The sequence below is a fragment of the Triticum aestivum genome, chromosome 3D (genome assembly GCF_018294505.1).
Source record: "Triticum aestivum cultivar Chinese Spring chromosome 3D, IWGSC CS RefSeq v2.1, whole genome shotgun sequence".
NCBI lineage: Eukaryota > Viridiplantae > Streptophyta > Magnoliopsida > Poales > Poaceae > Triticum > Triticum aestivum.
This window is the reverse complement of record NC_057802.1, coordinates 511,672,430-511,697,709: the sequence shown is the minus strand read 5'-3', so window position 1 is coordinate 511,697,709 and position 25,280 is coordinate 511,672,430. Positions and strand designations below refer to the sequence as shown.

Genomic DNA, 25,280 nt, shown 5'->3' with positions numbered 1-25,280 from the left:
CCCAGATTGAGATAGCACCAATGAATGATGACGAAATTGATGTTCCTATAACAGAAGAGAACATGTGCTCAGTGCTTGGCATCAACGACGAACCTGAGCATCGGAAAATTGTATTTGAAGCAGCCATGAAAGCCTCCATTGCAGATGTTGATGCATGTGTGGCTGATATTGATGAGGATTTACTTGCTGATGCGGCTCTTCCTGTGCCTGACCATATGCCTGAAGAGGATCACTTTTGGTATGATAAGGAATATCCTGTGATACAGGAAGGATCTTTGTTTCGTTCAATGAACGAGTTTAGGATGCTCATCAGAACATTTGCTATTAGAGGCAAGTTTGACATCAAGATCAAGGATAGTGACACTACTAGATTTTTGGGTCACTGTAAAGGAAATGCATGTCCTTGGAGAATAACTGCTAGGACAATAGAAGATGGAAAAATAGTCAGGGCACAAACTTATCTAACATGAATAGTTTTTTATGTTGAAAATATCTTTTATAAATTACTTGCAACTGATGGTTTGTATTGTGTTTTCTGCAGGTTAACAAGATAGTAAAGCCTCATAAGTGTTCATCAACCGCTGCAGTGACAACAAGCATGGCAGACCAAGCATGGGTGGCAGAAAAGGCAATGGGGTATATTCAAACTGAACCAAACATTGGTGCCAGCGAGCTTCGAAAAAAGCTACAAGCCGAGTACAAATGTACTATTGGGTATCATACTGTTAACAAGGGAAAAGAAAGGGCCAAGAATAGTTTATATGGGACCTGGGGAAAAAGCTTTCAGTCGTTATTGAACTTCAAAGCTGAGATTGATAAAAGATCTCCCGGTAGCATTGTCGAGGTTGATGTCAAGAGGGAAAGAGGTGAAGTGCATTTCCGCAGATTTTTTATGGCACTTAAGCCGTGCATTGATGGCTTCTTGGCTGGTTGTAGACCATATGTCAGTGTAGACTCCACATTTTTTGACTGGAAAGTGGAATGGTCAATTAGCAGCATGTACAGCACTAGATGGACAAAATTGGATGTTTCCTTTAGCATTTGGTTTCTTTGCTACGGAGACCGAGGATAACTGGATTTGGTTTATGCAACAACTGCATAGGGCAATAGGACATCTTCAAACTCTAGCTATTTGTACTGATGCATGCAAAGGGTTAGAGAATGCAGTTAAAATTGTGTTTCCTCAAGCTGAGCAAAGGGGATGCTTTAGGCATCTAATGGCAAACTTCAAAAAAAAGTTTCATGGAGATGTTTTTGGTCGCATGTGGCCAGCAGCCAAGGCTTATCGTCTGGAAACATTTAACTATCATATGGCCAAGATATTTGAAGCTGAACCTGCAGTGAGTGTCTACTTGTGTACCTATCATAACTTAAAGTGGATGAGATGCGACTTCAACACAAAAATAAAATGTGATTACATTCACAATAATCTAGCCGAGTGCTTCAATAGCTGGATCAAAGGAACAAAAGAGCTGCCCATGGATGAGCTAGCCGATGCAATAAGAGAGAAAATTATGATACTTGTTTATAGAAGGAGAAGGATTGGGGAAATGCTTCAGGGAGAGATATTGCCTGCCATCATTCAACAAATAAATAATAGAACTAGGCAACTTGACCATTTGGTTGTTGGAAGATCAACGGGAGAAAGTTGTGAGGTGAAGGACACTAACAAAAATAATCTTAGGCATGTTGTGAAGATAGGCAGCCGTGAGTGCACTTGCCTAGAATGGCAACACACTGGAAAGCCCTGTGAGCATGCACTTGCATTCCTTATAGAGACGGCAGATGTAAATTTTCATCCATATGTACATGAGTACTACTCCGTGAGTAGGTTCCGGGCTGCCTATGCTGGAGAGATTGAACCAATCACAGACAAGTCTCAATGGCCTCATGTTAATATAGATTTCGAAATGGTGCCACCGGTTTTAAAGAGCTCTGTTGGGAGACGGAGGAAGCAGAGAATCAAAAGTTGCCTTGAAGAAGGTGGTGGTGGTGGCAGCAAACGGAAGAAAAAAGATGATAATGGCAAAACAAATAGCCAAGAAGGAGGTGAGAAAGAGAAGGAAAAAGAAAAGAAGAGATTTGGCAGTAAAAATAGGTGCAAAGATTGTGGGATATTGGGGCACATGAAAGCAACTTGCAAACAAAATGAAGCTAAAAAGAGGTAACCCATGCACTAGTATCTCGTCTATATTAGTATCAAATTAGAAATATTATACCATTGGTAACATCCGGTGTGATTGAACTTTCTAGTGACGTGTCTGCGCATGAGCTCGCTCCAGTTGTTGTTGTTGCGACACCTACACGCACAACAACAATAACACTGCCTCCCAGCCTTCATAACAGCCCTGGGCCTATCACAAGGAGGTAACTATTATATCTGTCATATGAACATTTGATTCATGCAAAAGAAAAATCTTACTTTTATAACATTGGTGTGTAAACATGCAGGAGGCTTGCTATGGCCATAGCTGGAGACGATGCATCACAGCCATGTGGGACAACTATTGATTCTGTAGCATCACCTACTTCTCACTTCCCTTCACGCTCTACAACATGCAAGAAAAAGTTGACCCCAAAGAGGAAGAAGCTCTAATCTTAGTGCATTGAATTGCTATTTTAAATTCTGAGATGTGTTGAAATTTGTCAATTTCAGACAAATTTCAAAGATATTTTTTGCTTGATGTAAACTCGGATCATTTCATTTGAACCGAGCAACCTTTTTGTGGCATCAGTTTGTGATTTCGGGGTGATCTATTCTCTCAATTCCATGTGCTAAGTGAACATATGTTGTCGGTCTATTTTGTTTTATCTATGAAGCTGTTATATGCTGCCAATTTCCAACAAAGTGCATATGCCAGGATGCACAGCATATATATAGATCTCTCACCTGTGACTAAAGGAGATCCAACAATAGATGAAGCATATATTTTCAGTGTGATACAATTAAAGTCTAAAGCATCTGGAGGAGATAACTGAACGAAGTATTTTATACAAAGTACCCAGCTCCATGATTGAAGTAGTACCAGCTGCTAGGGTAATTAGTACTATCAACACTGTCGTCCAACCATGGCTATTACCGGCAACGCAATGAGCTCAGACACAAAAAAAATTGTAAATCCATGAATCACTAGAAGAACTTAGTTTTTACCAGCAACGAGTGCACCTTCTGCAGCTCCGAGTTGAAGCGGGAGCCCCGGGTACCCGCCGGTCCGCCGAGCTGCAGCGGGATTCACCGCGGTGGACCACCGAGCTGCAACGGGAGCCGCCTCCCAGGGCCGAGGAGCTGCAGCGGGAGCCGCCGCGCCGGGCCGACGACCTGCAGTGGGAGCTGCCGCGCCGGGCCGCCGAGCTGCCGAGCTGCAGCGGGAGCCGCCTCGCCGGGCCGAGGAGCTGCTGCTGGAGCCACCGTGCACCGGGCCGACGATCTGCAGCGGGAGCTGCTGCGCGGGGCCGCTGCTGCCAACATGGGGGTCAAGGTGCCGTCGTTGGCCTCCTCCATTAGCTTCCTGTGGTATGATTATTGGGGAATGAAGAACAGAGGAAAGGCGTTGAACTAGAGAATAGTGGGGTCCCGAGAATAGTGAACTCGTCGATGGAACTAGGACCAGTCCAAAAGCAGAGAAGATTATAGAAGAATTGTAAATTAGCTACAGGGGCAATTGTGTCTTTTCGCATGGGAAAAAAGGGATAGAAATTCGAAAATGATTTCAGTAATTAAAAAGGGCAAATCATCAAAAGAAAAATGAAAAGTGGGGCAAATGATCTAATCCCATGTAAACTGGGGCAAATCATCTAATGCCCGAGTAAAGTGCGGCAAATTGTCCAATCTCCCCAGTACCGAGCAATGCAAGTCAATCAACTGAGCAGACGGCGGCGTTGGCTTCGTGGCGTCGACACCTCGGCGGCGTCGTTAACGCTTGCTCCGGGCCATCGCGGGGCAGCGGCCGGCTCGTCGACTCCACGGCTAGGCGCGTCGCGGCCCGACGGAGACAGCCGCGTGGGCTACATGGCCTCGACAGCTCGGCCACATCGACGAATCTTGCTCCTCGGATCCGGGGTGTGGCTAGGCGTATCGCGCCCTGACGGCGGAGCAGCGGCTGCTCTTCCCCGGCGGCGGAGTGAGCCCTACAGCGAGGCGAGAGCGAGCGACCGAATAGTTTTTTTTCTCTGAGGGGAAGCGGCCGAATAGCTTCTTTTTTTTTGAGAATTTGCGGCCGACATTGGGCCGCATGGGCTGGCTTATTTTCGTGTCCACGCGAGAGAGAAAGATGGCACTGGTTTCCGTTCGCGGCGCGCGTCGTTAGTACCATACTGGAAGTTTAATTGAAGCGTGACCGGTTTATTAAGCGGACTTTGCCTACTGCAGTGCCAACACAGGGATCATGCACGGTTGTCAGCTGCGAAAGATGCCAAAGAGAATAAATAAAAGAGGCCACGGAGCCCAACCCGTGACCCAGCACCGATAAGTGCGCACGGACCAAAATAATGCAGCAAAAAGATCCTCTATGAGGGCACAACCGTAAAAAAATAGCGCAATTGCATCCCCTGGGTTGGCACGTGCTATACATTAGCACTGGGCTTTTTTGTTCAAAATCTGTTTTTTTATATACTAATCCATTCGCTGGTTTATTTTTGAGTCATTAGTGAAAAAGTCATGTATGTTTTTTTACATGAACAGGAGACCAAAGCCCCTCCTCCCTGCTTTACATTATCATTAATGAAACCAGGTACCGTATCCAAGTCTACAGTAGTTCATGCTTCGAAAACCCAACTCCACAAACGAAAAACCAAGTTCTGGAAGTTATAGGGCTAGTTAGTGTAAGAAAATAATCGAAAATTCTAAAACAGAACAACTCAATGCTAAACTGCTACATCTGAATGTGCCTTAAAAAAAGTGATTCCAAAACTTCAGTTGCTTGCTGCTAAAAGTAAGCTTACAGTATGAATCAGGAAATGAAACATCAAAATCTAAAGAAAGAAAGTTGCAGCAACTGTGTCCATGTGGCACCACAATCTCTTGGACCTTATTTTATGATTCTGTACAAATTGGTGCTATATCATTCACACATGTTATTTCCCTTTTTGTTTGACCTGTACCAAGTGTGACTCTGAACAATAGAAGAAGCATTCCCAAATCATTGGAATTTATGAATCATAAATTCTAGTGATTCTGAAACTTTGGTTGCTTGCTGCTGAAAGGTAAGCTTAGCTTGGGAATCAGGAAATGAAATATCAGAATCTAAACAAAGAAAGTTGCAGCAACTCTGTCCATGTGGCACCACCACAATCTGCTGGACCTTATTTTAGGATTTTGTACAAATTGGTGCTCTATCATTCACACATGTTATTTTTCTTTCTGTTTGACCTGTACCAAGTGTGACTCTGAACAATAGAAGAAGCACTCCCAAATCACTGGAATTTACGATCCTATACACATTGCTGGATTCTATAAGACCCCTAAGCACAAAGGAGATTAAAAAAAGACCAAGTGTATCCCTGATATTGCAAGTACATTGTTTACTATCAGTGTGACGCACGCCTCTTTTTGTCAGAGCCTTGTATACAACTTTATCTGTCATATCATATCTTTAGTGATCATTCATGAATCTGCAGCTTTGGTCCTATCAAGAGATAGAGGCAAAGCCAAATGTCTTATTGGTCCCAATTCCAATTTACGATCAAATTAAACATGTCTGCAAGTAATGTTACCTCTTGCTTGCTCAAGATCTATTGTATGTACTGTGCTGGATTTAATAGATAGTATTAGTTACTGGTGTGGTATGAGCTTCATGAAACAACTAACATAAGGAACATGAAGTGCGCAATAGATTAAACTTCTTGGAAGCAGATACAAAAGAAATTCTCTTGCTGCTGTTCTTGCACTATATGGGGCTGTTTGATTGGTGCCTGTGAAAATTTACCAGTGATGCATTTATGGATAAAGGTGGTGAACTGGTGACTGATACATAAACTAATATTTGTGAGTAATGTAACCTGCTCGTGGCTGTAGAGTTTTGTGCGACACTCTGAAACTCTGAAGGTTTGGACCTGGTTAAAATGCACCACATGCATTCATCTTTAAAACTGCAAACCGATGCTTATCCTTCGCTAATTTCACACGAAATGAGTTGGAAAGTACTCCTGAATTACTTACTTCAACTCCTGCACGCCCGCCTCGTCGAACGACCCCACGACGCTGTTCAGCTGCCACGCCGTCCAGCCCAGTCCGTTGTCCAGGATCTCGCCGACGGTGCAGCCGGCTACGCGGATCTCTATGGCGTTTCCCAGGTAGTCCGCCGGGATGCCGCGCATGCGCCCCCGGCACCCGACGGTCACGGCGCATAACGTCTCCTGCACCGGCGGGAGGCGCCGGGCGCGGGATACTGCCCGCCAGAGGTGCGCGAGCAGGGCCTGGAGCGAGGAGATGGCGGCGCCGGCGGCCATCTCGTCGTTCGCCCTCGCCTTGAGCTTCTTGACGCTCGCCGCGGAGAAGGAGAAGAAGCCTTCTCGCACCGGCGGGAGCTCGAACCGCTGGACGACGTCCTGCAGCTTGCTGAACGGAAAGGGTATCGGCACGGGGCTCGTGTCGACGAACCACCTTCGGTGCACCCGCGCCGGCGTGGAGACCATCTCACCCATGCGTTTGTCGCCTCGGTTGATCGCCGACCATGCGTTGAACAACTCCGAGAAGGAGGTGCCATCACCGACAGAGTGATTCATCGACATGCCGATAAAGATGTCGTCGGCGAGCTCGGTGACCTGCGCCCACAGCACGGGGAGCGACACGATGGCCGCGTCCGCGCCACGGAGCCCGTTCAACGGGAAAAATCCCCAGACCACCGGCGACGGGGTGTACACCGAGCCGACGATGTCTGCGACGGCCACGCCGGGCGCCGCCGCGTGGACGAGCTCGGCGCCTTCCCCGGTGCAGCGTAGCGGGACGATGATTGTCCTGTCGCCGTGCTCCTCGACGGCGAGCCGGCCGGCGAGGTGGTAGTACCGTCCCAGGGCGCGCGCAAGGGAGGACGCGAGTGTGTCGACGAGGCAGCTCATCTCACCTCCGGCGGTAGGCTTGGACAGGAGTACCCCCCTCTGGATATACTCCATGCCGATGCAGCAGAGGTCCCACGGCGTGAGGTGGATGTCCTCCGACGGCTGCACCGGCATGGCACCGTGCGACGGCCGGACCATGCGCCGGGACACGATCCGGACGGTGTCAGCCGAGCTCGCTTCCATATTTCTTTGCCGAACCGCGCTCGCTTCCATATGTTCGATGCTAATGCTTCCACTCATTTTATCTAGACTAGACATTCTTTGTTTTTAGGTTGCTCATCACCACATTTGCCATGCGGTTGCTGGCTTGGATTGGAGGTGGTTGTATATTGGCTGTTGATCTGTTACATTTTACAGAAAAATGAAAGTCACGATTTGGTTGATTTTGTTTAACTTAAAAAAATGGACATGCACATTGTGATGTTATTTGCCTCTTATATTATACTCCCTTCGTTTCTAAATATTTGCCTTTCTAGACATTTCAACAAATGACTATATACGAAGCAAAATGAGTGAATCTACACTCTAAAATATGTCTATATACATCTGTATGTGGTTGTCCATTTGAAATCTCTAAAAAGACAAATACTTATTTAGGAAGGAGGGAGTATATATTACAACAGGCCAGATGGCAGCACATGCACATTGTGGTGTTCAAGCACCAACAAATACTGCTACTGAGATGGCCCCGGATAAATCGAATGCAGACCACACTGCTTGGCCTTGCAGCGTCGCATGTTCTGAGCTCATGGCCTCGTCCCTTGCCAGCTGCATACTTTTTTTAGAAGGGGGGCTAGCTTCATTCTTCTCTTTTTCCCTCACATGTAAATCCGTAGTGCTAGGAGCTCCGCTTCATCAGTTCATCACAGCCTAAACACCGCAGCTAGCTGCAAACTACCTGATGCAAAACTCTTAGAACTTTCAGCGAAAGGAATAAACGACCATGATTAGTACCAAGTACTAGTAGTTAGAAGGATGAATTACGTCAGGAGCAAGGGGATCACCTTGATGACATGGCAGCAAAAGAAGACGATGCTTGAGTGCAGGAATGATGTATCGTGCTGAAACTCTTAATATCACTGAGCTTAACGTGCTGAAATTCTCAACAGTATTTTCATGTGGGAGATTTTTTTTTAGAAAAGGAGGATGACCCCAGGCCTCTGCATCTGGGCGATGCATACGGCCACTTTATTAATTATTCTCGCAAGACCTTACAAAGCCATACAACAGCAAGACTAAAGCCACTGTCTAAGCAACAACTGTCGCTACACCTATCCAATTGATGAAGGGGCGCAGATAGTCTGAGCTTAATACCAAACAGACATTGCAGCCAAACCTAAACATCTAAGACCTGAGGTCCCAACCAGGACGCCTGCCGGGTATGGGGCACCTACCAGTCCGGCGCACTCCTCAACCAGGACGCCTGCCGGGTATGATGCCGCCGCAGCCACCTGCCACCAATCCATCTTCAGAGTTGTACTGTTGCATGTACCGTGCCAGGTCTCTCTGTCATCGACGCCACCACGACACCCGACAGCGTCGTCCTCCTACGCGAGTCCATCCTCCCACAGCGAACTCCGAATCTGCACTGCGCCACGCCGTCAAGATCCGCCGCCATCAGTGTGTAGGATGAAGCACCGCTCCACCAAAGAATCCATCCTCTGGTCCCTCGATCACGTGTGTACCTCCAAGAATGACGCCCCCAAGGGAGGAACGACACCAGAGCGCCGCCGTCATCCGATCATCCGATCTAGGGTTTTCCCCGAAGGTAGTAGAGAGTGGCCTTGAACTTCTCCACGGCGATGCCTTCAAGAAGGGAACGACGCAGATAGCGCTGCCACCGCCGGCCTTAGCAGAAGCCGAAGGCAAGTTTTCACCTAGATCAGTTCGAAGGGATCCAACTCTCGTGCACGGGCCGCCGTCACCACCAGCACCACCAGGCAGACCCTGGAGTACCACCAGATCAGCGAGCCGCCGGCACCACCGCATCCAGATCGCCGGCCATGCTGGGCCGCCGCCATCCCCCGCGCCGTCCGAGTCAGAGACGGAGCCGCCGACCGCGCACAGGGACCACCGCCGCCTGCACACGCCGGAGCGCCGCTGAGAGCCCAGCGCCCGCCACCGCTTGCCGAAGCCATCCGCCGCCCGAGCACTGGCGCCACCGTGGAGCCATCAGATCGGGGAGGAAGATGTCGCGCGCCGCCACCCTCGCGGACCCCGCCGCACGCCCGAGCGCCGGCGCCACCGCGACGCCATCAGATTGGGAGGAGGAGCCCACGCCTCGTCGCCCCGCGCAGATCACGCCGCCGCCAGCGCTGCACCGCCACCAAGCAGGGGAGCCCCGCCCAGATCCGCCGGCGGCCCGACCTGCCGCCGAGCCGAGCGCCGCCGCGAGGGCTGGCCGTCCCGCGCCGCCCAGAAGCCTCGCGAGGGGGGAGGGAGCCCCGCCCCGCCGACGCACGCGCAGGCTTTGCCCGGCGACGTCCCCTGGCAGCGGCGAGGGAGAAGGAAGGCGATAAAGGGGAGCGGCGGCGGCGAACTAGGGTTCCGCCCCGGCCGCTCGCGGGAGCGGCTGCATGGAAGAATAAGTATGTTTTCTTATACATTGGTTTCTCTTTTTTTAACCGAAACCGTAGAACAATTGTTCTACGGTATATTTTCATTATATAACAAATGGACAACTACAAAGCTAAAAAGGAAAAAAAGTTTGAATCAACCAATGCCTGATCTAGGGATCAACATAATTAAATTAGAGATTCCGTTCTATCCAGGAATTGATCTTTTCAGCCTTGGTTGCTTTAGTTCTTGTTTCAGTAGCTTGGAGTCCCTCTTTGAGATAATGCTTCCATGTGTCCACTGTTGGTGTTGCCATTCTGAAGATCTTATCATTTCTACTCATCCATATGCCCCAGCATCCCATTATTACAATATCCATAGCAATTGCCGATGGGAGTTTGGTCAAGGTCAGGTGAATTTCATCATATACTGAAATGCCTCTTTGTTTACTAGGAATGATGGAATACCAGCACATCAAGGCGAATTGGCAATCCCAAAAGAGGTGAGTTACAGTTTTCTCAGTGGCATCTGAACACAGTGCGCAGTTGTAATCCTCTAGATACATATTTTTCCTTTGAATTACGTTCCTTGTGCTTATTATGTCACTGATTAACAGCCAAAGAAGATCTTATGTCTGAGCCTGCATGCAGTTTTCAATAGGAGTCTGAAGATATTGTGTGCTGTGCTTTCCCCTTTAATGGCCTTTTACATTTTCATGGATGAACACTTGGGGGCTGACCATGTATAAGTCCAGGTGTCATTCTCTATTGTAATAGCTCTGTTGTTGAAGTCTTGCACTGTAGTGAATTGGTCAAATGCCTGCTGTGATAGTGGTCTATGAAATCGCTGACTGATATCATTGTGTTACAAAACTTTGAGCATAGAAATATCTGGATTAATTGCAAATGAGTGCAGCTCTGGATATTTGACATTGAGTGGTAATCCCTGCCAGTTATCAGACCAGAAGTTAATCGAGTCACCTCTCCCTGCTTTACACACAACATGTTGCTTGAATATTGGTAGCAGTTTTAGTATTGCTCTCCACCAGAATGATCCCACCTTTTGATCCCCAGGTAATCTGTCTTGGTAGTGCTTTTCCCAAATAATTTTCACCCAAGGAGTATCAGTCTTATTGAAAAACTTGTGGAGGAACTTGATGAGCAATGCTTTGTTATGAGATTGTAGGTCCTGTATCCCTAGTCCTCCATGATCTTTGGTTCTGCAAACTTTATCCCATGAAATACATTGGTTTCTGACTTTGTGTTCTCTCCGCGCGTGGATATACCGGTGGGCTAGCTATTGAGCTCAACTTTTAATTGTTTATTACATCGACACTCTCACTCTCCTAGTTACCTTGTTGTATATGTACGAACTTTTAAGAGTTGTATTTCTTTACTAACTATCTATAGATGATGTGGAATGGATAAAAAGGGACGGTCTGTCTAGAGCACATCTAGATGTGCTCTAGTTATTGCACATCTAAGTGGCTCAATGAAACTAGGAAGGAAAAGAAAAAAGACAAAAGAAAATCTCCGCATGAATCTCTATGTAAAATCAACGATATAGAACTTAGATGTGCAATACTTATCGCACATCTAGATGTGCTTTAGCAAAACTGATAAATTATTGGATGTGCTCTTGCAAACTTGCTGAAATTTAGGCTACATGTCATGCAATAACCTGCAAACATTGGCTGGCAGTTAAACATATTTAAACCTCTCAAACAACAATTTCCTTTTTTGGGGATGGGGATATATGGATCTAAAACATTACATGGTTGAACTATCGGTGACCATAGCTCGGTGCTGTGACGATGCTTAACCTCGACGACGAGGCAAAAAGCAACCCAACCAGACCCTCCAAACCGAGCCCATATGTCGAGGCTATCTGACACCCCTGAAATTCAGCCCATACCAAATCAACCTTCACCCTCAGCCCCCAATATGCCCTCTTCCTCTTTGTTCTATTTGCTGCACACATGGAAACATTTCATTGTGATTCAGGCATATGCCTGGCTGACATTTCAAAGGCCCTGGTGCAAACCAGGTATAATAGGCCTGAACGACCATTATATCTCGAGAGCACCTATGTGACAGGTGCCTGAAAATATTTCTGGTTTCAGTCAAATTGTCCCCTGTCCGTTGGATTTGTATCTAAAGGATGAAAAACAAAATTGCTGGGTTGACTGAATGGTACTTTTACTTCCAGACGGTTTTATGCATGACGTAGCAGCCGATGGCCCGATACAACTAATACTATATATTGTCAATCAACTTGCTGAAATTTGTCCTTTATGCATGCGCGCACACACTATGCATGTATCTTTTTTTTTGCGGAAAATCTTCCGAGCTATTCATCTTCAATCATGGCAGTACAACGAATACCAAAAATAATAAAAATTACATCTAGATCCGTAGACCACCTAGCGACGACTACAAGCACTGAAGTGAGCGAAGGCGCGCCGCCGTCATCGCCCCTCCATCGTCGGAGTCGGGCACAACTTGTTGTAGTAGACAGTCGGGAAGTCGTCGTGCTAAGGCCCCATAGGACCAGTGCACCAGAACAGCAATCGCCGCAGATGAGGAATAATATAGATCGGAAGGATCCAATCCGAATACACACGAACGTAGATGGACACCAACGAGATCCGAGCAAATCCACCAAAGATAGATCCGCCGAAGACACACCTCCACACGCCCACCAACGATGCTAGACGCACCACTGGAACGGGGGCTAGGCGGGGAGACCTTTATTCCATCTTCAGAAAGCCGCCGCCGTTTCATCTTCCTGAGCAGAACACAAACCCTAACAAAATTGAATGAAACGACTAAAAACGAAGCCCTCCCGCCGGCCCTTGGCAGGATCCACCGCGCCTCCATGGCCTTAGGGCCACCGAAGACGAGGCGGACCTGCGTCGGAGCCGGCGAGAGGCAGAAACCCTAGCTCCTTTTTTTAGGAGGAGGAAGAGGCGGTGGCTGTAGGGAGTCCGTACTAGTATGTAACTTACTATGCATGTATCCCTGTATAACCATTCGTCATGTACATAAATTTTCTTAACAATTATATTTGCTTGCCCACACGTACATTGTATAAATTAATGAGAGGAGAAAAGAGGGGATTAAAACATTGGTTCTAGTTTTTTTATTGTAGCAAACATTATGCTAATTTTTTAATAAAAACACACAATAAATTATATTGGTCATATCGGATTTCCATAATATTCTTATATGACGGGATTTAAGGTGTGGAGTTAAGATCAACACAACGACCTAGTTAAACAAAGTCCGATGCAATAAAAAAATTAAACTCAGAAAAATATAAAATAACTACATAAAAAAAACTGAAATTTTCCAAGGTAGAATGAATTAGGGGCATTGGTGTTACCCTAAAGAAGAAAGAAAAAAAACTTGGCATCCGAAATGTCGATATTCTTTTCTATATGCTTGATGTTTTTTTACTTAAGACAAAAATAATATAAGTAGTCAAAAGAAAAGGAAGTGCCATTATGCAAATATGCCTAACATGGACAATCATAAAGACTTCTGGTTGAACATTTTTCTTATAAAGAGGGATCAAAATATATTACAAACTTGCACACAAAATATGCAAAACTTGCACAACTCGGTATTGTGCAAGAACAAGTGTAAATTAGTGCAGGAACAAGTGTAAACTTGCACACAATACTGGGAATTAAAACACCGATTCTAGTCTTTTATTTCAGCAACCATTATGCTATATTTTTAATTAAAATTTCACAATAAATTACATTGGTCATATCAGATTTATACAATATTCTTACGCCATGGGCTTTAAGGTGTGGAATTAAGATGAACACAATGACCTAGTTAAAGAAAATTTGTTGCTAGTTAAACAAACTACAAAAAATTAGCAATAACAAAAAGTTCTAAGGAAGAATGAATTAGGTGCATTGGTATTACCCTAAATAAGAAATAAAATGGAAGAAAAACTTGGTATTGTGAATGTCAATATTCTTTTATATAAGTTTGATATAGTTTCAAAATGTTTGACTTCAGACAAAATGCATGGGTAGTAGAAATAAAACAAAGGAGTATTATGCAAATATGTGTACCATGGACAATAGTAAAGACTAGTTGTCAGACTTTTTCTTATAAAGAGGAATCATAGTGTATTAAAAAGTTGCACAAAAAATATGCAAAACTTGCACAATTCAGTATTGTGCAAGAGCAAGTGTAAACTAGTGCAAATTTAATAATAATAATGACTCCGAATAGATCAAAAGAAGAAAAACATCCATTTTTGGTTTCTAGCAAAAAAATCAAGCAGTATCACACAATTACAATATCAAGAGGTTATCACGTGCACATATATAGGGGAAAACCCCAACGGCCAAAATAATCGACTATGCACGGGTGTACAAAGACACAACATTTTTTTTATTGATTTAGTTAGATCAATTACAAAAAGGAATTTCATTTTAAGTTCTTAACAGGAAATTAAGCAACATCACACTGCAACATCGAATGCGTAGTCGCATGCACAAATATAGCAGAAAAACATACGACTAAAAATGACTAAGCATCAATAAACAATGTCATAATAAAAAATAAAACCAAAAAAATAATATTATAAGATGAAATGAACACAAACTGTAGGCATGCACACACACACAAACATACAACCCACACACGTCAGAAAGACGTGCGCACAATAAGAACACACATTTACACACACCTTGTCATGCAAACACAGCGAAAAGACAACAGAATGGCATGGGATTAGCTGATGGGATAGAAATTTTTAGGCCCCTGACTAGTAGCAAACGCACCCCTTGGCAACTCTAAGTGATGCCCTGAACTATGAAGCAGGTGCCAGACAAGTATGGCATATAATGTGATGTCGTGCAGGTGGGTTAGGGGGATCCATGCCCCCCCCCCCCCCCCCCCCCCTTCGTTGGTTAACGAAACCAAGTGTCCATCAACGTAACACAGACAATGCAATGTTGAATGTAGGGCCGAATAATCCCTATCTTGGTGTTAATGACAGAAAAAACGACTCCTACTGTTGAAACGCGAGTCCTTCGATGTGCCAGATGCCTCGTTCAACGAGACACTACTATGAAAAGGGCTATAGATAATATGGACACTAATGACGCATCACATATGTGGTGCGCCACTACTATATACTAGTAATGGCGCACCAGGTTAACTAGTAATGGCGCACCACACCCTCGGTGCGCCACTACTAACAATTTTTTTTATTTTTTTGTCAAAACTAGTAATGGCGCACCAGGGGACAGTGCGCCATTACTAGTTTTAACTAGTAATGGCGCACCACACCCTTGGTGCGCCACTAGTAACACATTTTTTTTTATTTTTTTTTCAAAGTTAGTAATGGCGCACCGTGGGTGTGGTGCGCCATTACTAGTTAACTAGTAATGGCGCACCACACCCACGGTGCGCCATTACTAACTTTGCCCAAAAATTCCACCGAATACACCACCCCCCCCCCCCCCCCCCCCCCCCCCCCTGGACCGTCTTTTCAGTTTTAGAAAAAATAAAAGAAAATGATGGAAATGTCAAAAAAATAAGTTTCCCATGTGATATGTGTTCTAGTTGTTGGGAAAATTTACAAATATGAATTTTGACTTTATTTGCAAAATCTCTCTGGAATTTGTAAAATGGGCATAACTTTTGCATACGAACTCGGATTAAAAAGTTTTTTATATGAGAAATCATCTACTAGAAAAGTCAAAATCCCCAAAAACCTAACAGAACGAAAGATACGGGGCTTTTAAGATCTAGAGGGGGAAAATGAAAAAAAATTCAAACTTACTAGTGGCGCACCATTTGCTAGGTGCGCCACTAGTAAGAGAAAAAAAATTGGTTTCAAAAAAACTGTTTTTTTGGAATTTTTTTTTCAAAATATGATAGGTTATGACCGGGAAGTTTGAAATATTTTTTCAAAATTTCATCACACTCATGAACATGAACAAAGTCCTAGACATCAACAAGGTTTAATAGGATTGATATGCTAGATATATCAACAAGTGCTTGTTAAGTGAGCTGGTGCTGGGGTTGGATAGAACTCTAAAGTTAAGCATGCTTGGGCTGGAGTAGTGTGAGGATGGGTGACCTTTTGGGAAGTTTGACCACGGAGTGCGATTTGACTTGAGATTAAACATACTGACCCGAGATTAAGCCATAGTGACCCAAGATTATGAAAAAAAATTGAAAAAATATTTCTGAATTTTTTTGAAAAAAAATGTTAGTAATGGCACACTTCTATGTGGTGCGCCATTACTAAGTCAGATAGTAATAGCGCACCGTGTGATGTATTAATGGCGCACTGCCTGGTGCGCCATTAGTATACCAGATACTAATGGCGCACCTGTGATGCGGCATTAGTAAAAAATTCTAATGGCGTGATGCTAGTGGCGCACCTGTAGTGCGCCATTAGTAGGCAAAACAGGTGCGCCACTAGCAGGCCATTTCCTAGTAGTGAGATCACCGGCTTGGGATTGCTAATGAGGGCGACCGCGAGCACAACACACTATGATAGTAATTAGGAGGCATTAATAAATGCCTTTGAATGCTGAAACAACGCCTTTGAAAGTCTAAGAAGGCATTTCTGAAAAACGCCTTCGATGCTCAGACCTTTCAAGGCGCTTCTCAAAAATGCCTCCAGAGGCTGGACTGGCAGGAATTTGGAAAACAAGGCCGAAAAACACAAGGTCCAATTGCTGCCAATCGTACTGCTGGGCCACGCAGTCTAGCCACGACTGCTGGGGCAACTTGACCCGTCAGGCACGCATGAACAAACTTTCATCTACCCACAAATTCAGGCCCGTATCTTGGTATGTGCAGCCGGAGATATTTCTGATTTTTTTTAAAAAAATGTTAGTAATGGCACAATTCTATGTGGTGCGCAATTACTAAGTCAGATAGTAATAGCGCACCGTGTGATGTATTAATGGCGCACTGCCTGGTGCGCCATTAGTATACCAGATACTAATGGCGCACCTGTGATGCGGCATTAGTAAAAAATTCTAATGGCGTGATGCTAGTGGCGCACCTGTAGTGCGCCATTAGTAGGCAAAACAGGTGCGCCACTAGCAGGCCATTTCCTAGTAGTGAGATCACCGGCTTGGGATTGCTAATGAGGGCGACCGCGAGCACAACACACTACGGTAGTAATTAGGAGGCATTAATAAATGCCTTTGAATGCTGAAACAACGCCTTTGAAAGTCTAAGAAGGCATTTCTGAAAAACGCCTTCGATGCTCAGACCTTTCAAGGCGCTTCTCAAAAATGCCTCCAGAGGCTGGACTGGCAGGAATTTGGAAAACAAGGCCGAAAAACACAAGGTCCAATTGCTGCCAATCGTACTGCTGGGCCACGTAGTCTAGCCACGACTGCTGGGGCAACTTGACCCGTCAGGCCCGCATGAACAAACTTTCATCTACCCACAAATTCAAGCCCGTATCTTGGTATGTGCAGCCGGAGATATTTCTGATTTTTTTTTGAAAAAAATGTTAGTAATGGCACAATTCTATGTGGTGCGCCATTACTAAGTCATGTAGTAATAGCGCACCGTGTGATGTATTAATGGCGCACTGCCTGGTGCGCCATTAGTATACCAGATACTAATGGCGCACCTGTGATGCGGCATTAGTAAAAAATTCTAATGGCGTGATGCTATTGGCGCACCTGTAGTGCGCCATTAGTAGGCAAAACAGGTGCGCCACTAGCAGGCCATTTCCTAGTAGTGAGATCACCGCCTTGGGATTGCTAATGAGGGCGACCGCGAGCACAACACACTACGGTAGTAATTAGGAGGCATTAATAAATGCCTTTGAATGCTGAAACAACGCCTTTGAAAGTCTAAGAAGGCATTTCTGAAAAACGCCTTCGATGCTCAGACCTTTCAAGGCGCTTCTCAAAAATGCCTCCAGAGGCTGGACTGGCAGGAATTTGGAAAACAAGGCCGAAAAACACAAGGTCCAATTGCTGCCAATCGTACTGCTGGGCCACGCAGTCTAGCCACGACTGCTGGGGCAACTTGACCCGTCAGGCCCGCATGAACAAACTTTCATCTACCCACAAATTCAGGCCCGTATCTTGGTATGTGCAGCCGGAGCGGTTGCACAGGGCCTCCAAATTCCAGGGGCCCCAAAATCAGAGATTAGTATTACTGCGAGCCAAGAGATTAGGTACTAATGGGCCTTTAAGAGCAACCCTAAAATCCAAGGACTACATCCGAAACCCTTCAAGGCCAGCCTCATCTCTCTCTCTCCCTCCCTGCATGTGCTGCCATTTATTGTCTCCAGCCTTTCACCCCTCTAACTAGGTTCTACTCTGTAATATTTGTTCTTTCTGATACTTCATTATTATTTTCTTGTTTGGTACAATTTTCATTTTGCACGGGGCCCCGAATTTTCAAGGTACGGCCCTGCACAAATTAGACAGCCTTCCTTTAATTCTTGTCAGGTATTAAGTGGCTCCCCTTTTAAACAGAACAAATTTGAGCTCCCTAAGCGGTATGGGACTAAATAAGTTGACACTAGCATTTCTGAACAGGCAAAAAATTAAATAGCCTCGGCCATGATTCGAACAACCAAGTTGGTATCTCAGCGACAACACACTTCACCAACCAATCCGCCACTCTGTTCCGTTGTTTCATAAGCTGGCTGAATATATTTTTATATTTACCTAAGTGAGTTGCAAGTGCGGAAGGCTGTGCCTAGCGATTTTGACTGAGATTACGAGGCGTTTTGTTGCGGAACACCTTCAGATCGTGGCGGCGGTTTTCAGAAACGCCCTCTATGTTCAACATATTCCAGCGTTTTGGAAAAATGCCTTTAAATATGTATTGGCGCTTTGTAGAACGCCCCAGATTCTACTGTTTGGAGGCATTCTTCGTAAGTGCCTTGCTAGCATGGGACTTTTGAAGGCATTTTTTAAGAACGCCTCTAAGTAAGCTAATCTAAGGCGTATTAGAAAATGCCCTTACAAAAACGCCTCCAATTACTGTTCGTGTTGCAGTGACAAGGCATGCAACATTTCACAGCATTTGCTTGCTTCATCTAGCATCATCGAACCTCTCAAACAACAATTTCTTGATGAACCTCTCAAACACGGATCAAAACTGGGCCAACCTCCAAGACCAATTGATCAGTGACTTTGGCTGGGTGATAGGAATGCAAGCAGGGCGGGCTGGCAAACAATAGACATATAAATATAGTATAGTAGTATTAATTTAATAGTGGCGATGAGTTAATTTATAACCTAATTGAATAGTTTCTCAGGAAGAAGAGAGACACTGCTTTCACCCTTACTGGGTCTTCATAAGTAGCCACGGCAGTCTAAGCTGACAACACTAGTAGAAAAAGGCCCATTTGTCCCGATTCATAAGGCCCATTTGTCCCGGTTCCTGAACCGGGACAGATGGGGCTCCACGTGGCCGGCGCGGCTTGCCCAGGTAGGAGGACCTTTTGTCCCGGTTGGTAGCACCAACCGGGACTAAAAGACATCCACGCGTCATTAGTTCAGGGGCTGGGGTTTTTTTTGAAGGGGGGGTTGGGGGTTTTGGGGGTTTTGTAGGGTTAATTTAGGGGTTTCATATATTGTGTTAGGTAGCTAATAGAGAGAAGTGTCCTCTCTTATCTCCATGCTTGGTCGACGCTACATACTATACGTATAGAGAGGACTCGACATGCTAGCTAGTAAGAAAATGAAGGAAACCATTAAGTACACAAGATCGTCATGAACATATACAAAGAGAAGTGATCGACCTCTCTTTCTCCGAGAGATTGGTGGAACAACTAGTTTTCGTATATCTATCCGACGCTACTAGCTACATATATATAATATATGCTCTCTTACAATCCCTAACATTTGATGTCAAGTTCCACATGGTATTCTCTGTCTTTATCTATGACGCGGTCAAGAAAGAATCCCGCCAATTCCTCTTGAATTGTTTTTATGCGATCTTGTGGTAGGAGTTCATCCCGCAGCTGCCAAAGCTAATTTGAAGAAGGGGGTCAATACATATATATGAATGAAACTCAACAAAAATGATGGTAATAAAATAAAATTGTGAATATTATTGCTTACGCACTTCATAATCTTCTTTAAAGTGGCCCCCCTTAGAGGTCGTCGTGTTGTAGATGTACTCGCAAACGTAGTATCCACAAAAATTATTCCCGCCGTCCTGCCACAAACACTTTAAGAGAAATAGAGGTCAATCAAACTGACAATCAAGCATTATAAATGGTATTGATGAAACTAGCTAGAATCAATGGGAGATGCGCGTAACTAGCTAGTAGTACTTACTTTCGGGTGTGTAAATCGCAGCTCCCCCGACAGTCCCGGAGCTTCTGCGGTGAACACTTTCCAAACCCTGCGAGACAAAGAGAATAATTACTTGATATCAGGAAATGAACAAAGTTGCCGATATGGTGCGATAATGATCGATTGAACTTACTTCTGGAGCATTTCAGTCATGGCCGCATACTCCTTGGGATCTTTTCGTCTTGAGTCTAAGACGGTTACTAGTCCCTGCTCAAGCTTAATCTCTAGGAGAATAAAGTGGAAGCTGTGCACGCATGCATAACTCATCAATTACATTACTATAACCTCGAGTAATAAGAGGGAAACCGAATATGCACAAGACAGTAACACTCACTTGAAGTTGTAAGGAAAGAGTATTTTATCTTTGTTTTGATTTTGAAGCAACGATTTTAGCAAGTTGGCCTCGTCTTCTTTGGCATCAAATTTAACCGTCCATTCATCTATGAGATTTGTGTTAATGAACCCAATATCATAGATTTGTGCTTTTCTGCATTCGACGATCTTCAATCTGCATAATATAGTGAGGATAATTATATATACATGCAATGAAAGAGCTGAGCTATATATAGAGACTTAATTATAGAAGTAGTACTTACAGATAGTAGCAAGTGACGATTATTTTATCAAGGGCCTTTTGATTGAAAAAATGGAAGAACTCCTCAAATGAAACAGACAACAGATCAATTCCAACGAGGTTGTGCTCCTCTTTAACTCTCAGCGTCAAAATATCCTTCCCAGACTTGCAGGTGTCAATGTACCACTTATGGAATCTTCGCATCATCGTTGTTAGAGGAGGATGACCAGGTTTGATGAGAGGCTTCCCGTACCGGTATTTGTGTTCGTCCACCTCCATTGATTCAAAATGTGCATTGTCGGGCAGGTAATCACCAGGATTGGTACCGGGCAGCATCCCCGGAAGATTTACGGCGATATCGCTAGACACCTTCAGCGGGGGGCACGATTGGTTCGCCTGTTCGCCGAGCTGGGGAATTTTTTCCCACTTCTTCGTTCTTGTAACCTTTTGTCACTTGAAGTAGTTCCCGACTGGCGTGCTTCTTCCACTGCCTTTTTAAGAGCACGGACATGGTTGTCATCCGGCGGAGGCGGTGGTGGTCGCTTCAGGGCATCCAAAGTGCGCCGAACTTTCACCTTATCTATCTTCTCCTCCGGAGGTGGAGGTTTCTTTGCAAAAAATCCTTCACATAGGCTTTACAGATCTCTGCATTTTCCTGTTCGGTCATCTCGTATGGTAACTTCTCTAGAGGCTTGAGAGATGGACCGAATCTGTATTGCCTCCCGCCTCTGACTGTTCTGCTAGACGCCGGAGTAGCCGGAGCGGCTGCGGCTGTCTTCTTTCATTGCTTACGAGGCGGAGAAGAAGGCGGAGCAGCCGGAGCAGCGGCGGCTCTCTTCCGCCCTTGCTGACGAGGCAAAAGAGGTGGCGGGCTGCTCGGACACGCCGGCGCAGGCGGAGAAGGAGGCGGAGTGCCGCCACGCGCCAGAGCAGGCAGAGAAGGAGGCGAAGTGCCCTGATCACTCGCCGGAGGAGGAGGCGGAGTGCCCTGACTCGCCGGAGGAGGAGGAGGAGGCAGAGGCGTCTAGTTCGGAAGGTTGATGAGCTCCTTCCGCCATAGACATGGAGTCTTCAGAGCAAGACCCAGCCGAGTCTCCCCTTCATCGGTAGGGTGGTCAAGCTCGAGCTCCTCAAATCCCTCCGTTATTTCATCCACCATTACAACAGCATATCCTTCTGGAATCGGACGACAGTGAAAAGTTGCGCCGGGTTCAAGAGGTGGAACAGAGCCGACAGCCGCCTTCACTTTGAAGTTCTGCCATTGCATCATAAGGTGGCAATCTTGAGCCTCCGTGATAGCATCCACGAGGTAGCTAGCAAGAGCCGTGAAGACAGTCTCCTGAAGCAGCTCGGTGGAAGCCACGCTGCTTTTCTGCTGAGATGGCGGGGTAGCTTCTGGGTAGCTTCGACAGGTCGCTTGCTGTGAACTGCTTGTTCCTCTAGCGCTTGTACCCTTGCATGCAGCTTCTGCAGTTGGGTCTGCTCCACTTTCCTCCTCCTCTCCCAGGTTTTGTAACCGCCTACGTCGGGAAACCCAGCCTTCCACGAAACGGCGCCTGGCGTGCCTCGTGTCCGTCCAGGGTGCTCAGGATTCCCGAGGGCCTGTGTGAGCTCGTCGTTCTCTCTGTCGGGAATGAACGTCCCTTGCTGCGCTGCGGCGATATACTCCTGAAGCTTCGTGATGGGTATTTCCAGTTGCTGGTTCGTCCAAACGCACTTCCGTGTTTCAGGGTCCAACGTTCCCCAACCCCGAAGAACCAAGTCCTTGAACGGTCTGGCCAGTGCAATGTCTCTGGTTCGACCCCTTTATCAAGCAGGTCATTCTCAGCCTTGTCCCACAACGGCCGGGCTTTGAGGTAGCCACCTGACCCCGTGCGATAGTGAAGCTCCTTCTTTGCAGCATTTTTCTTGTTTGTCGCTGACATCTTCTTACTTTTCTCGATGTCTTGTGGGCCACAAATGCGTCCCAGTGATCTCTTATCTTCTCAAATCGGCCGGTGAATTCTGGAGTCTTGTCTTTGTCGACAAACGTTGTTTTCAACTCATTCTTCCACCTCCTGAATAGATCTGCCATCTTCTTAAGAGCATGAGCCTTGACCCATGGCTCTATAGCTGGCTTCTCCGGATCCTCCTCTGGCGGTATGGTGAAATTTTCCTTCAGCGTGGTCCAAAGATCATCTTTCTTCCTATCGTTGACATAAGACACTTGAGGGTCTTCGTTCTTAGGCTGATACCATTGGTGGATGCTGATCGGGATCATGTCCCTAACAAGAACCCCACACTGAGCAGAAAATGCTTTCTTGGTCCTGATGGGTTCAATCGGTTGGCCATCACGTGCGATTGTTGTGATCGTGAACCTTTCATCCTGGCGCAACTTTTTCTTCGGGCCTCGTCTCGTTACCGAAGTTTTGCTCGATCCGGAGGGCTAGAAAAGAAGAAAGAAGAGAGTTAATATGTGTACACACCAAAACAATTAATGCATCAATTAGCTAGTCAGCACAGGCTTAATTAATATATATACCTGGCCGGACTCCGTTCGGTCACCGGAGCCGTCATGACGGTCTCCTTCTTCCACCGGCATTCGGTCACCGGAGCCATCATAATCATGTCCTTCCTCCTCCATTGTTCGATCACCGTAGCCTGCTTCACCCTCTCCTTCCAGACCATCAGTGTCGTTGAGATACGACAAGACATCACCTCCGGCGAGGATTATGTCCCCCAACACCTGTTCTTCTTCCAAGTCTCGGTGCTCCATAGTTTCTGCAAATATTACAACATGGCAATTAATATACAAACATGACAGATGGATATATTAGTGGCAAACGTAGACCTAGCTAGCTAATCACAACAAGGAATCATATTAGTGGCCTCGATGCTTCTATGGTTTGGGGTGGCCTCGGCAACGCTTCTAAGGTTTGGGGTGGCCTCGACGACAACGCTCTTTTAACTTGGTAAATTTGGGTGGCCTTGGCAGCGCTTCTAGGGTTTGGGCCGGACCGCCTCTCTCATGAATGTCCGACGTCCGGACCGACAAGGGATTTAACAAAATGGCGCCATTCTGGATGTGCAAAAAATGGTCCATATTTTTCCTGATCTCATCTACCCTTCTATATGTCACGTTGTCTAGTGTCAAAGAATTCAAGAAAACCATGACTTCATCATTAGCCGGAAATGACAGGCGCATAATGGTACGAAGCTCTTCAAAGTTGTTTTGGAACGGAGTTCCCGATAGAATACTTCGCATTTTGGTACAAAGTTCAACAAGAGCCTTCCGAATATCACTATTTGGAAGGCCTTTGCTGAAATTCATACCAAAAGGCGAATTATTCTATCAGGAACTCCGTTCCAAAACAAATTTGAAGAGCTTCATAGCATCATACGCCTGTTACTTCCGGCTAATGATGAAGTCATGGTTTTCTTCAATACTTTGACAGACAACGTGACATATAGAAGAATATATATATATATATGAGATTAGAAAAAAATTGGATCAACTTATGCACATCCATAATGGGGGCATTCTTGATAAATCTGGACCCTCGACCCCTGAACGAACCTCGACCCCTCGGCGAACCTCGACCCTCTACCCTAGTTCACGACCCTCGACCGCTCGGTGATCCACGACCCTCTACCCTAGTTCCTAACCCTCGACCCCCTCATGTCACGTTTGTCTAGTGCCAAAGGATTCAACAAAACCATGTCTTCGTCATTAGGCGAAAGTAACAGGCGCATGATGGTACAAAGCTCTCCAAGGTTATTTTGGAACGGAGTCCCAGATAGGATAATTCGCTTTTTGGTACAATTAAAGTTCAGCAAGAGCCTTCCGAATATTGCTATTTGGAAGGCCTTTGCTGAAATTCGTTCCAGAAGGCGAATTATCCTATCCTGGACTCCGTTCCAAAATAACTTTGGAGAACTTCGTACCATCATGCCCCGGTTACTTCCGGCTAATGATGAAGCCATGGATTTCTTCAATACTTTGACACAAGGCAACCACTGGACCCCTCGGCGATCCTCGACCCTCGACCCCTCGACGACCCTCGACCCTCGAACCCTCGGTGACCCTCGACCCCTCGGCGTTCCTCGAACCCTCGACGACCCTCGCCCCTCGAACCCTCAGCGACCCTCGACCCCTCGGTGACCCTCGACCCTCTACCTAGTTCCCGACCCTCGACCGCTCGAACCCTCGGTGATTCTCGACACCTCGGTGACCCTCGACCCTCTACCCTAGTTCCCGAACCTCGACCGCTGGGCGATTCTCGACACCCTCATTCCCGATAAAAATTAAGAAGAGGAAGAAGAAGAAAAAAATGAGGAGAAGAAGGAATAGAGGAGAAGAAGAAAAATCTATTTTTTCTTGTTCTCCTCTATTCCTTCGTCTTCTCCTGTTTTTTTCTTGTTCTTCCTCTTCTTATTTATTTCTCCTCTTCTTCGAAGAAGAGGAAGAAGGAGAAGGCTTCTTCTCCTTCTTCTTCTCCTTCTTCCTCTTCTTATTTCCTTTTTCCTCTCCTTCTTTTTCTTCTTCTTCCTTCTTCCTTCTTCCTCTTTTCTTCCTTTTTATTATTTTACTTTTTACTCTCCACTAACCTAAAATGTACTAACCTAAAATGCACTAACAGTACAACAAACCTAAAATGCACTAAATCAAGTAACCTAAAATGCACTAACCTAAAATCGATATCTACTAACAACTTAAATAAAACAATTAATACATATATGAAAAAAATGCATATATGAAAAAAAACATCATCATATCATCGACAT

At 45.7% G+C, this 25,280-nt stretch overlaps 1 protein-coding gene across 1 annotated transcript; it reads right to left on the bottom strand.

Annotated features, from left to right (window-relative positions):
* Positions 1 to 5,060: 5,060 nt before the first annotated feature.
* LOC123076418 (uncharacterized acetyltransferase At3g50280-like) lies at positions 5,061 to 7,239 on the bottom strand. Its single transcript, XM_044498680.1, has 3 exons — positions 6,158 to 7,239; positions 5,925 to 6,051; positions 5,061 to 5,111 (listed from the first exon to the last, which is right to left on the bottom strand). The coding sequence occupies exons 1-3, from the start codon at positions 7,237 to 7,239 to the stop codon at positions 5,061 to 5,063; spliced, it is 1,260 nt and encodes a 419-aa protein (XP_044354615.1).
* Positions 7,240 to 25,280: the final 18,041 nt, after the last annotated feature.

Coding starts and splice junctions, on each gene's coding strand:
- LOC123076418 (XM_044498680.1), bottom strand. CDS start 7,239: ATGGAAGCGAGCTCGGCTGACACCGTCCGGATCGTGTCCCGGCGCATG. Junction 6,052..6,157: donor GCGGGCGTGCAGGAGTTGAA/GTAAGTAATTCA, acceptor CATTTTAACCAG/GTCCAAACCTTCAGAGTTTC. Junction 5,112..5,924: donor TATCCATAAATGCATCACTG/GTAAATTTTCAC, acceptor TCTATTGTTCAG/AGTCACACTTGGTACAGGTC.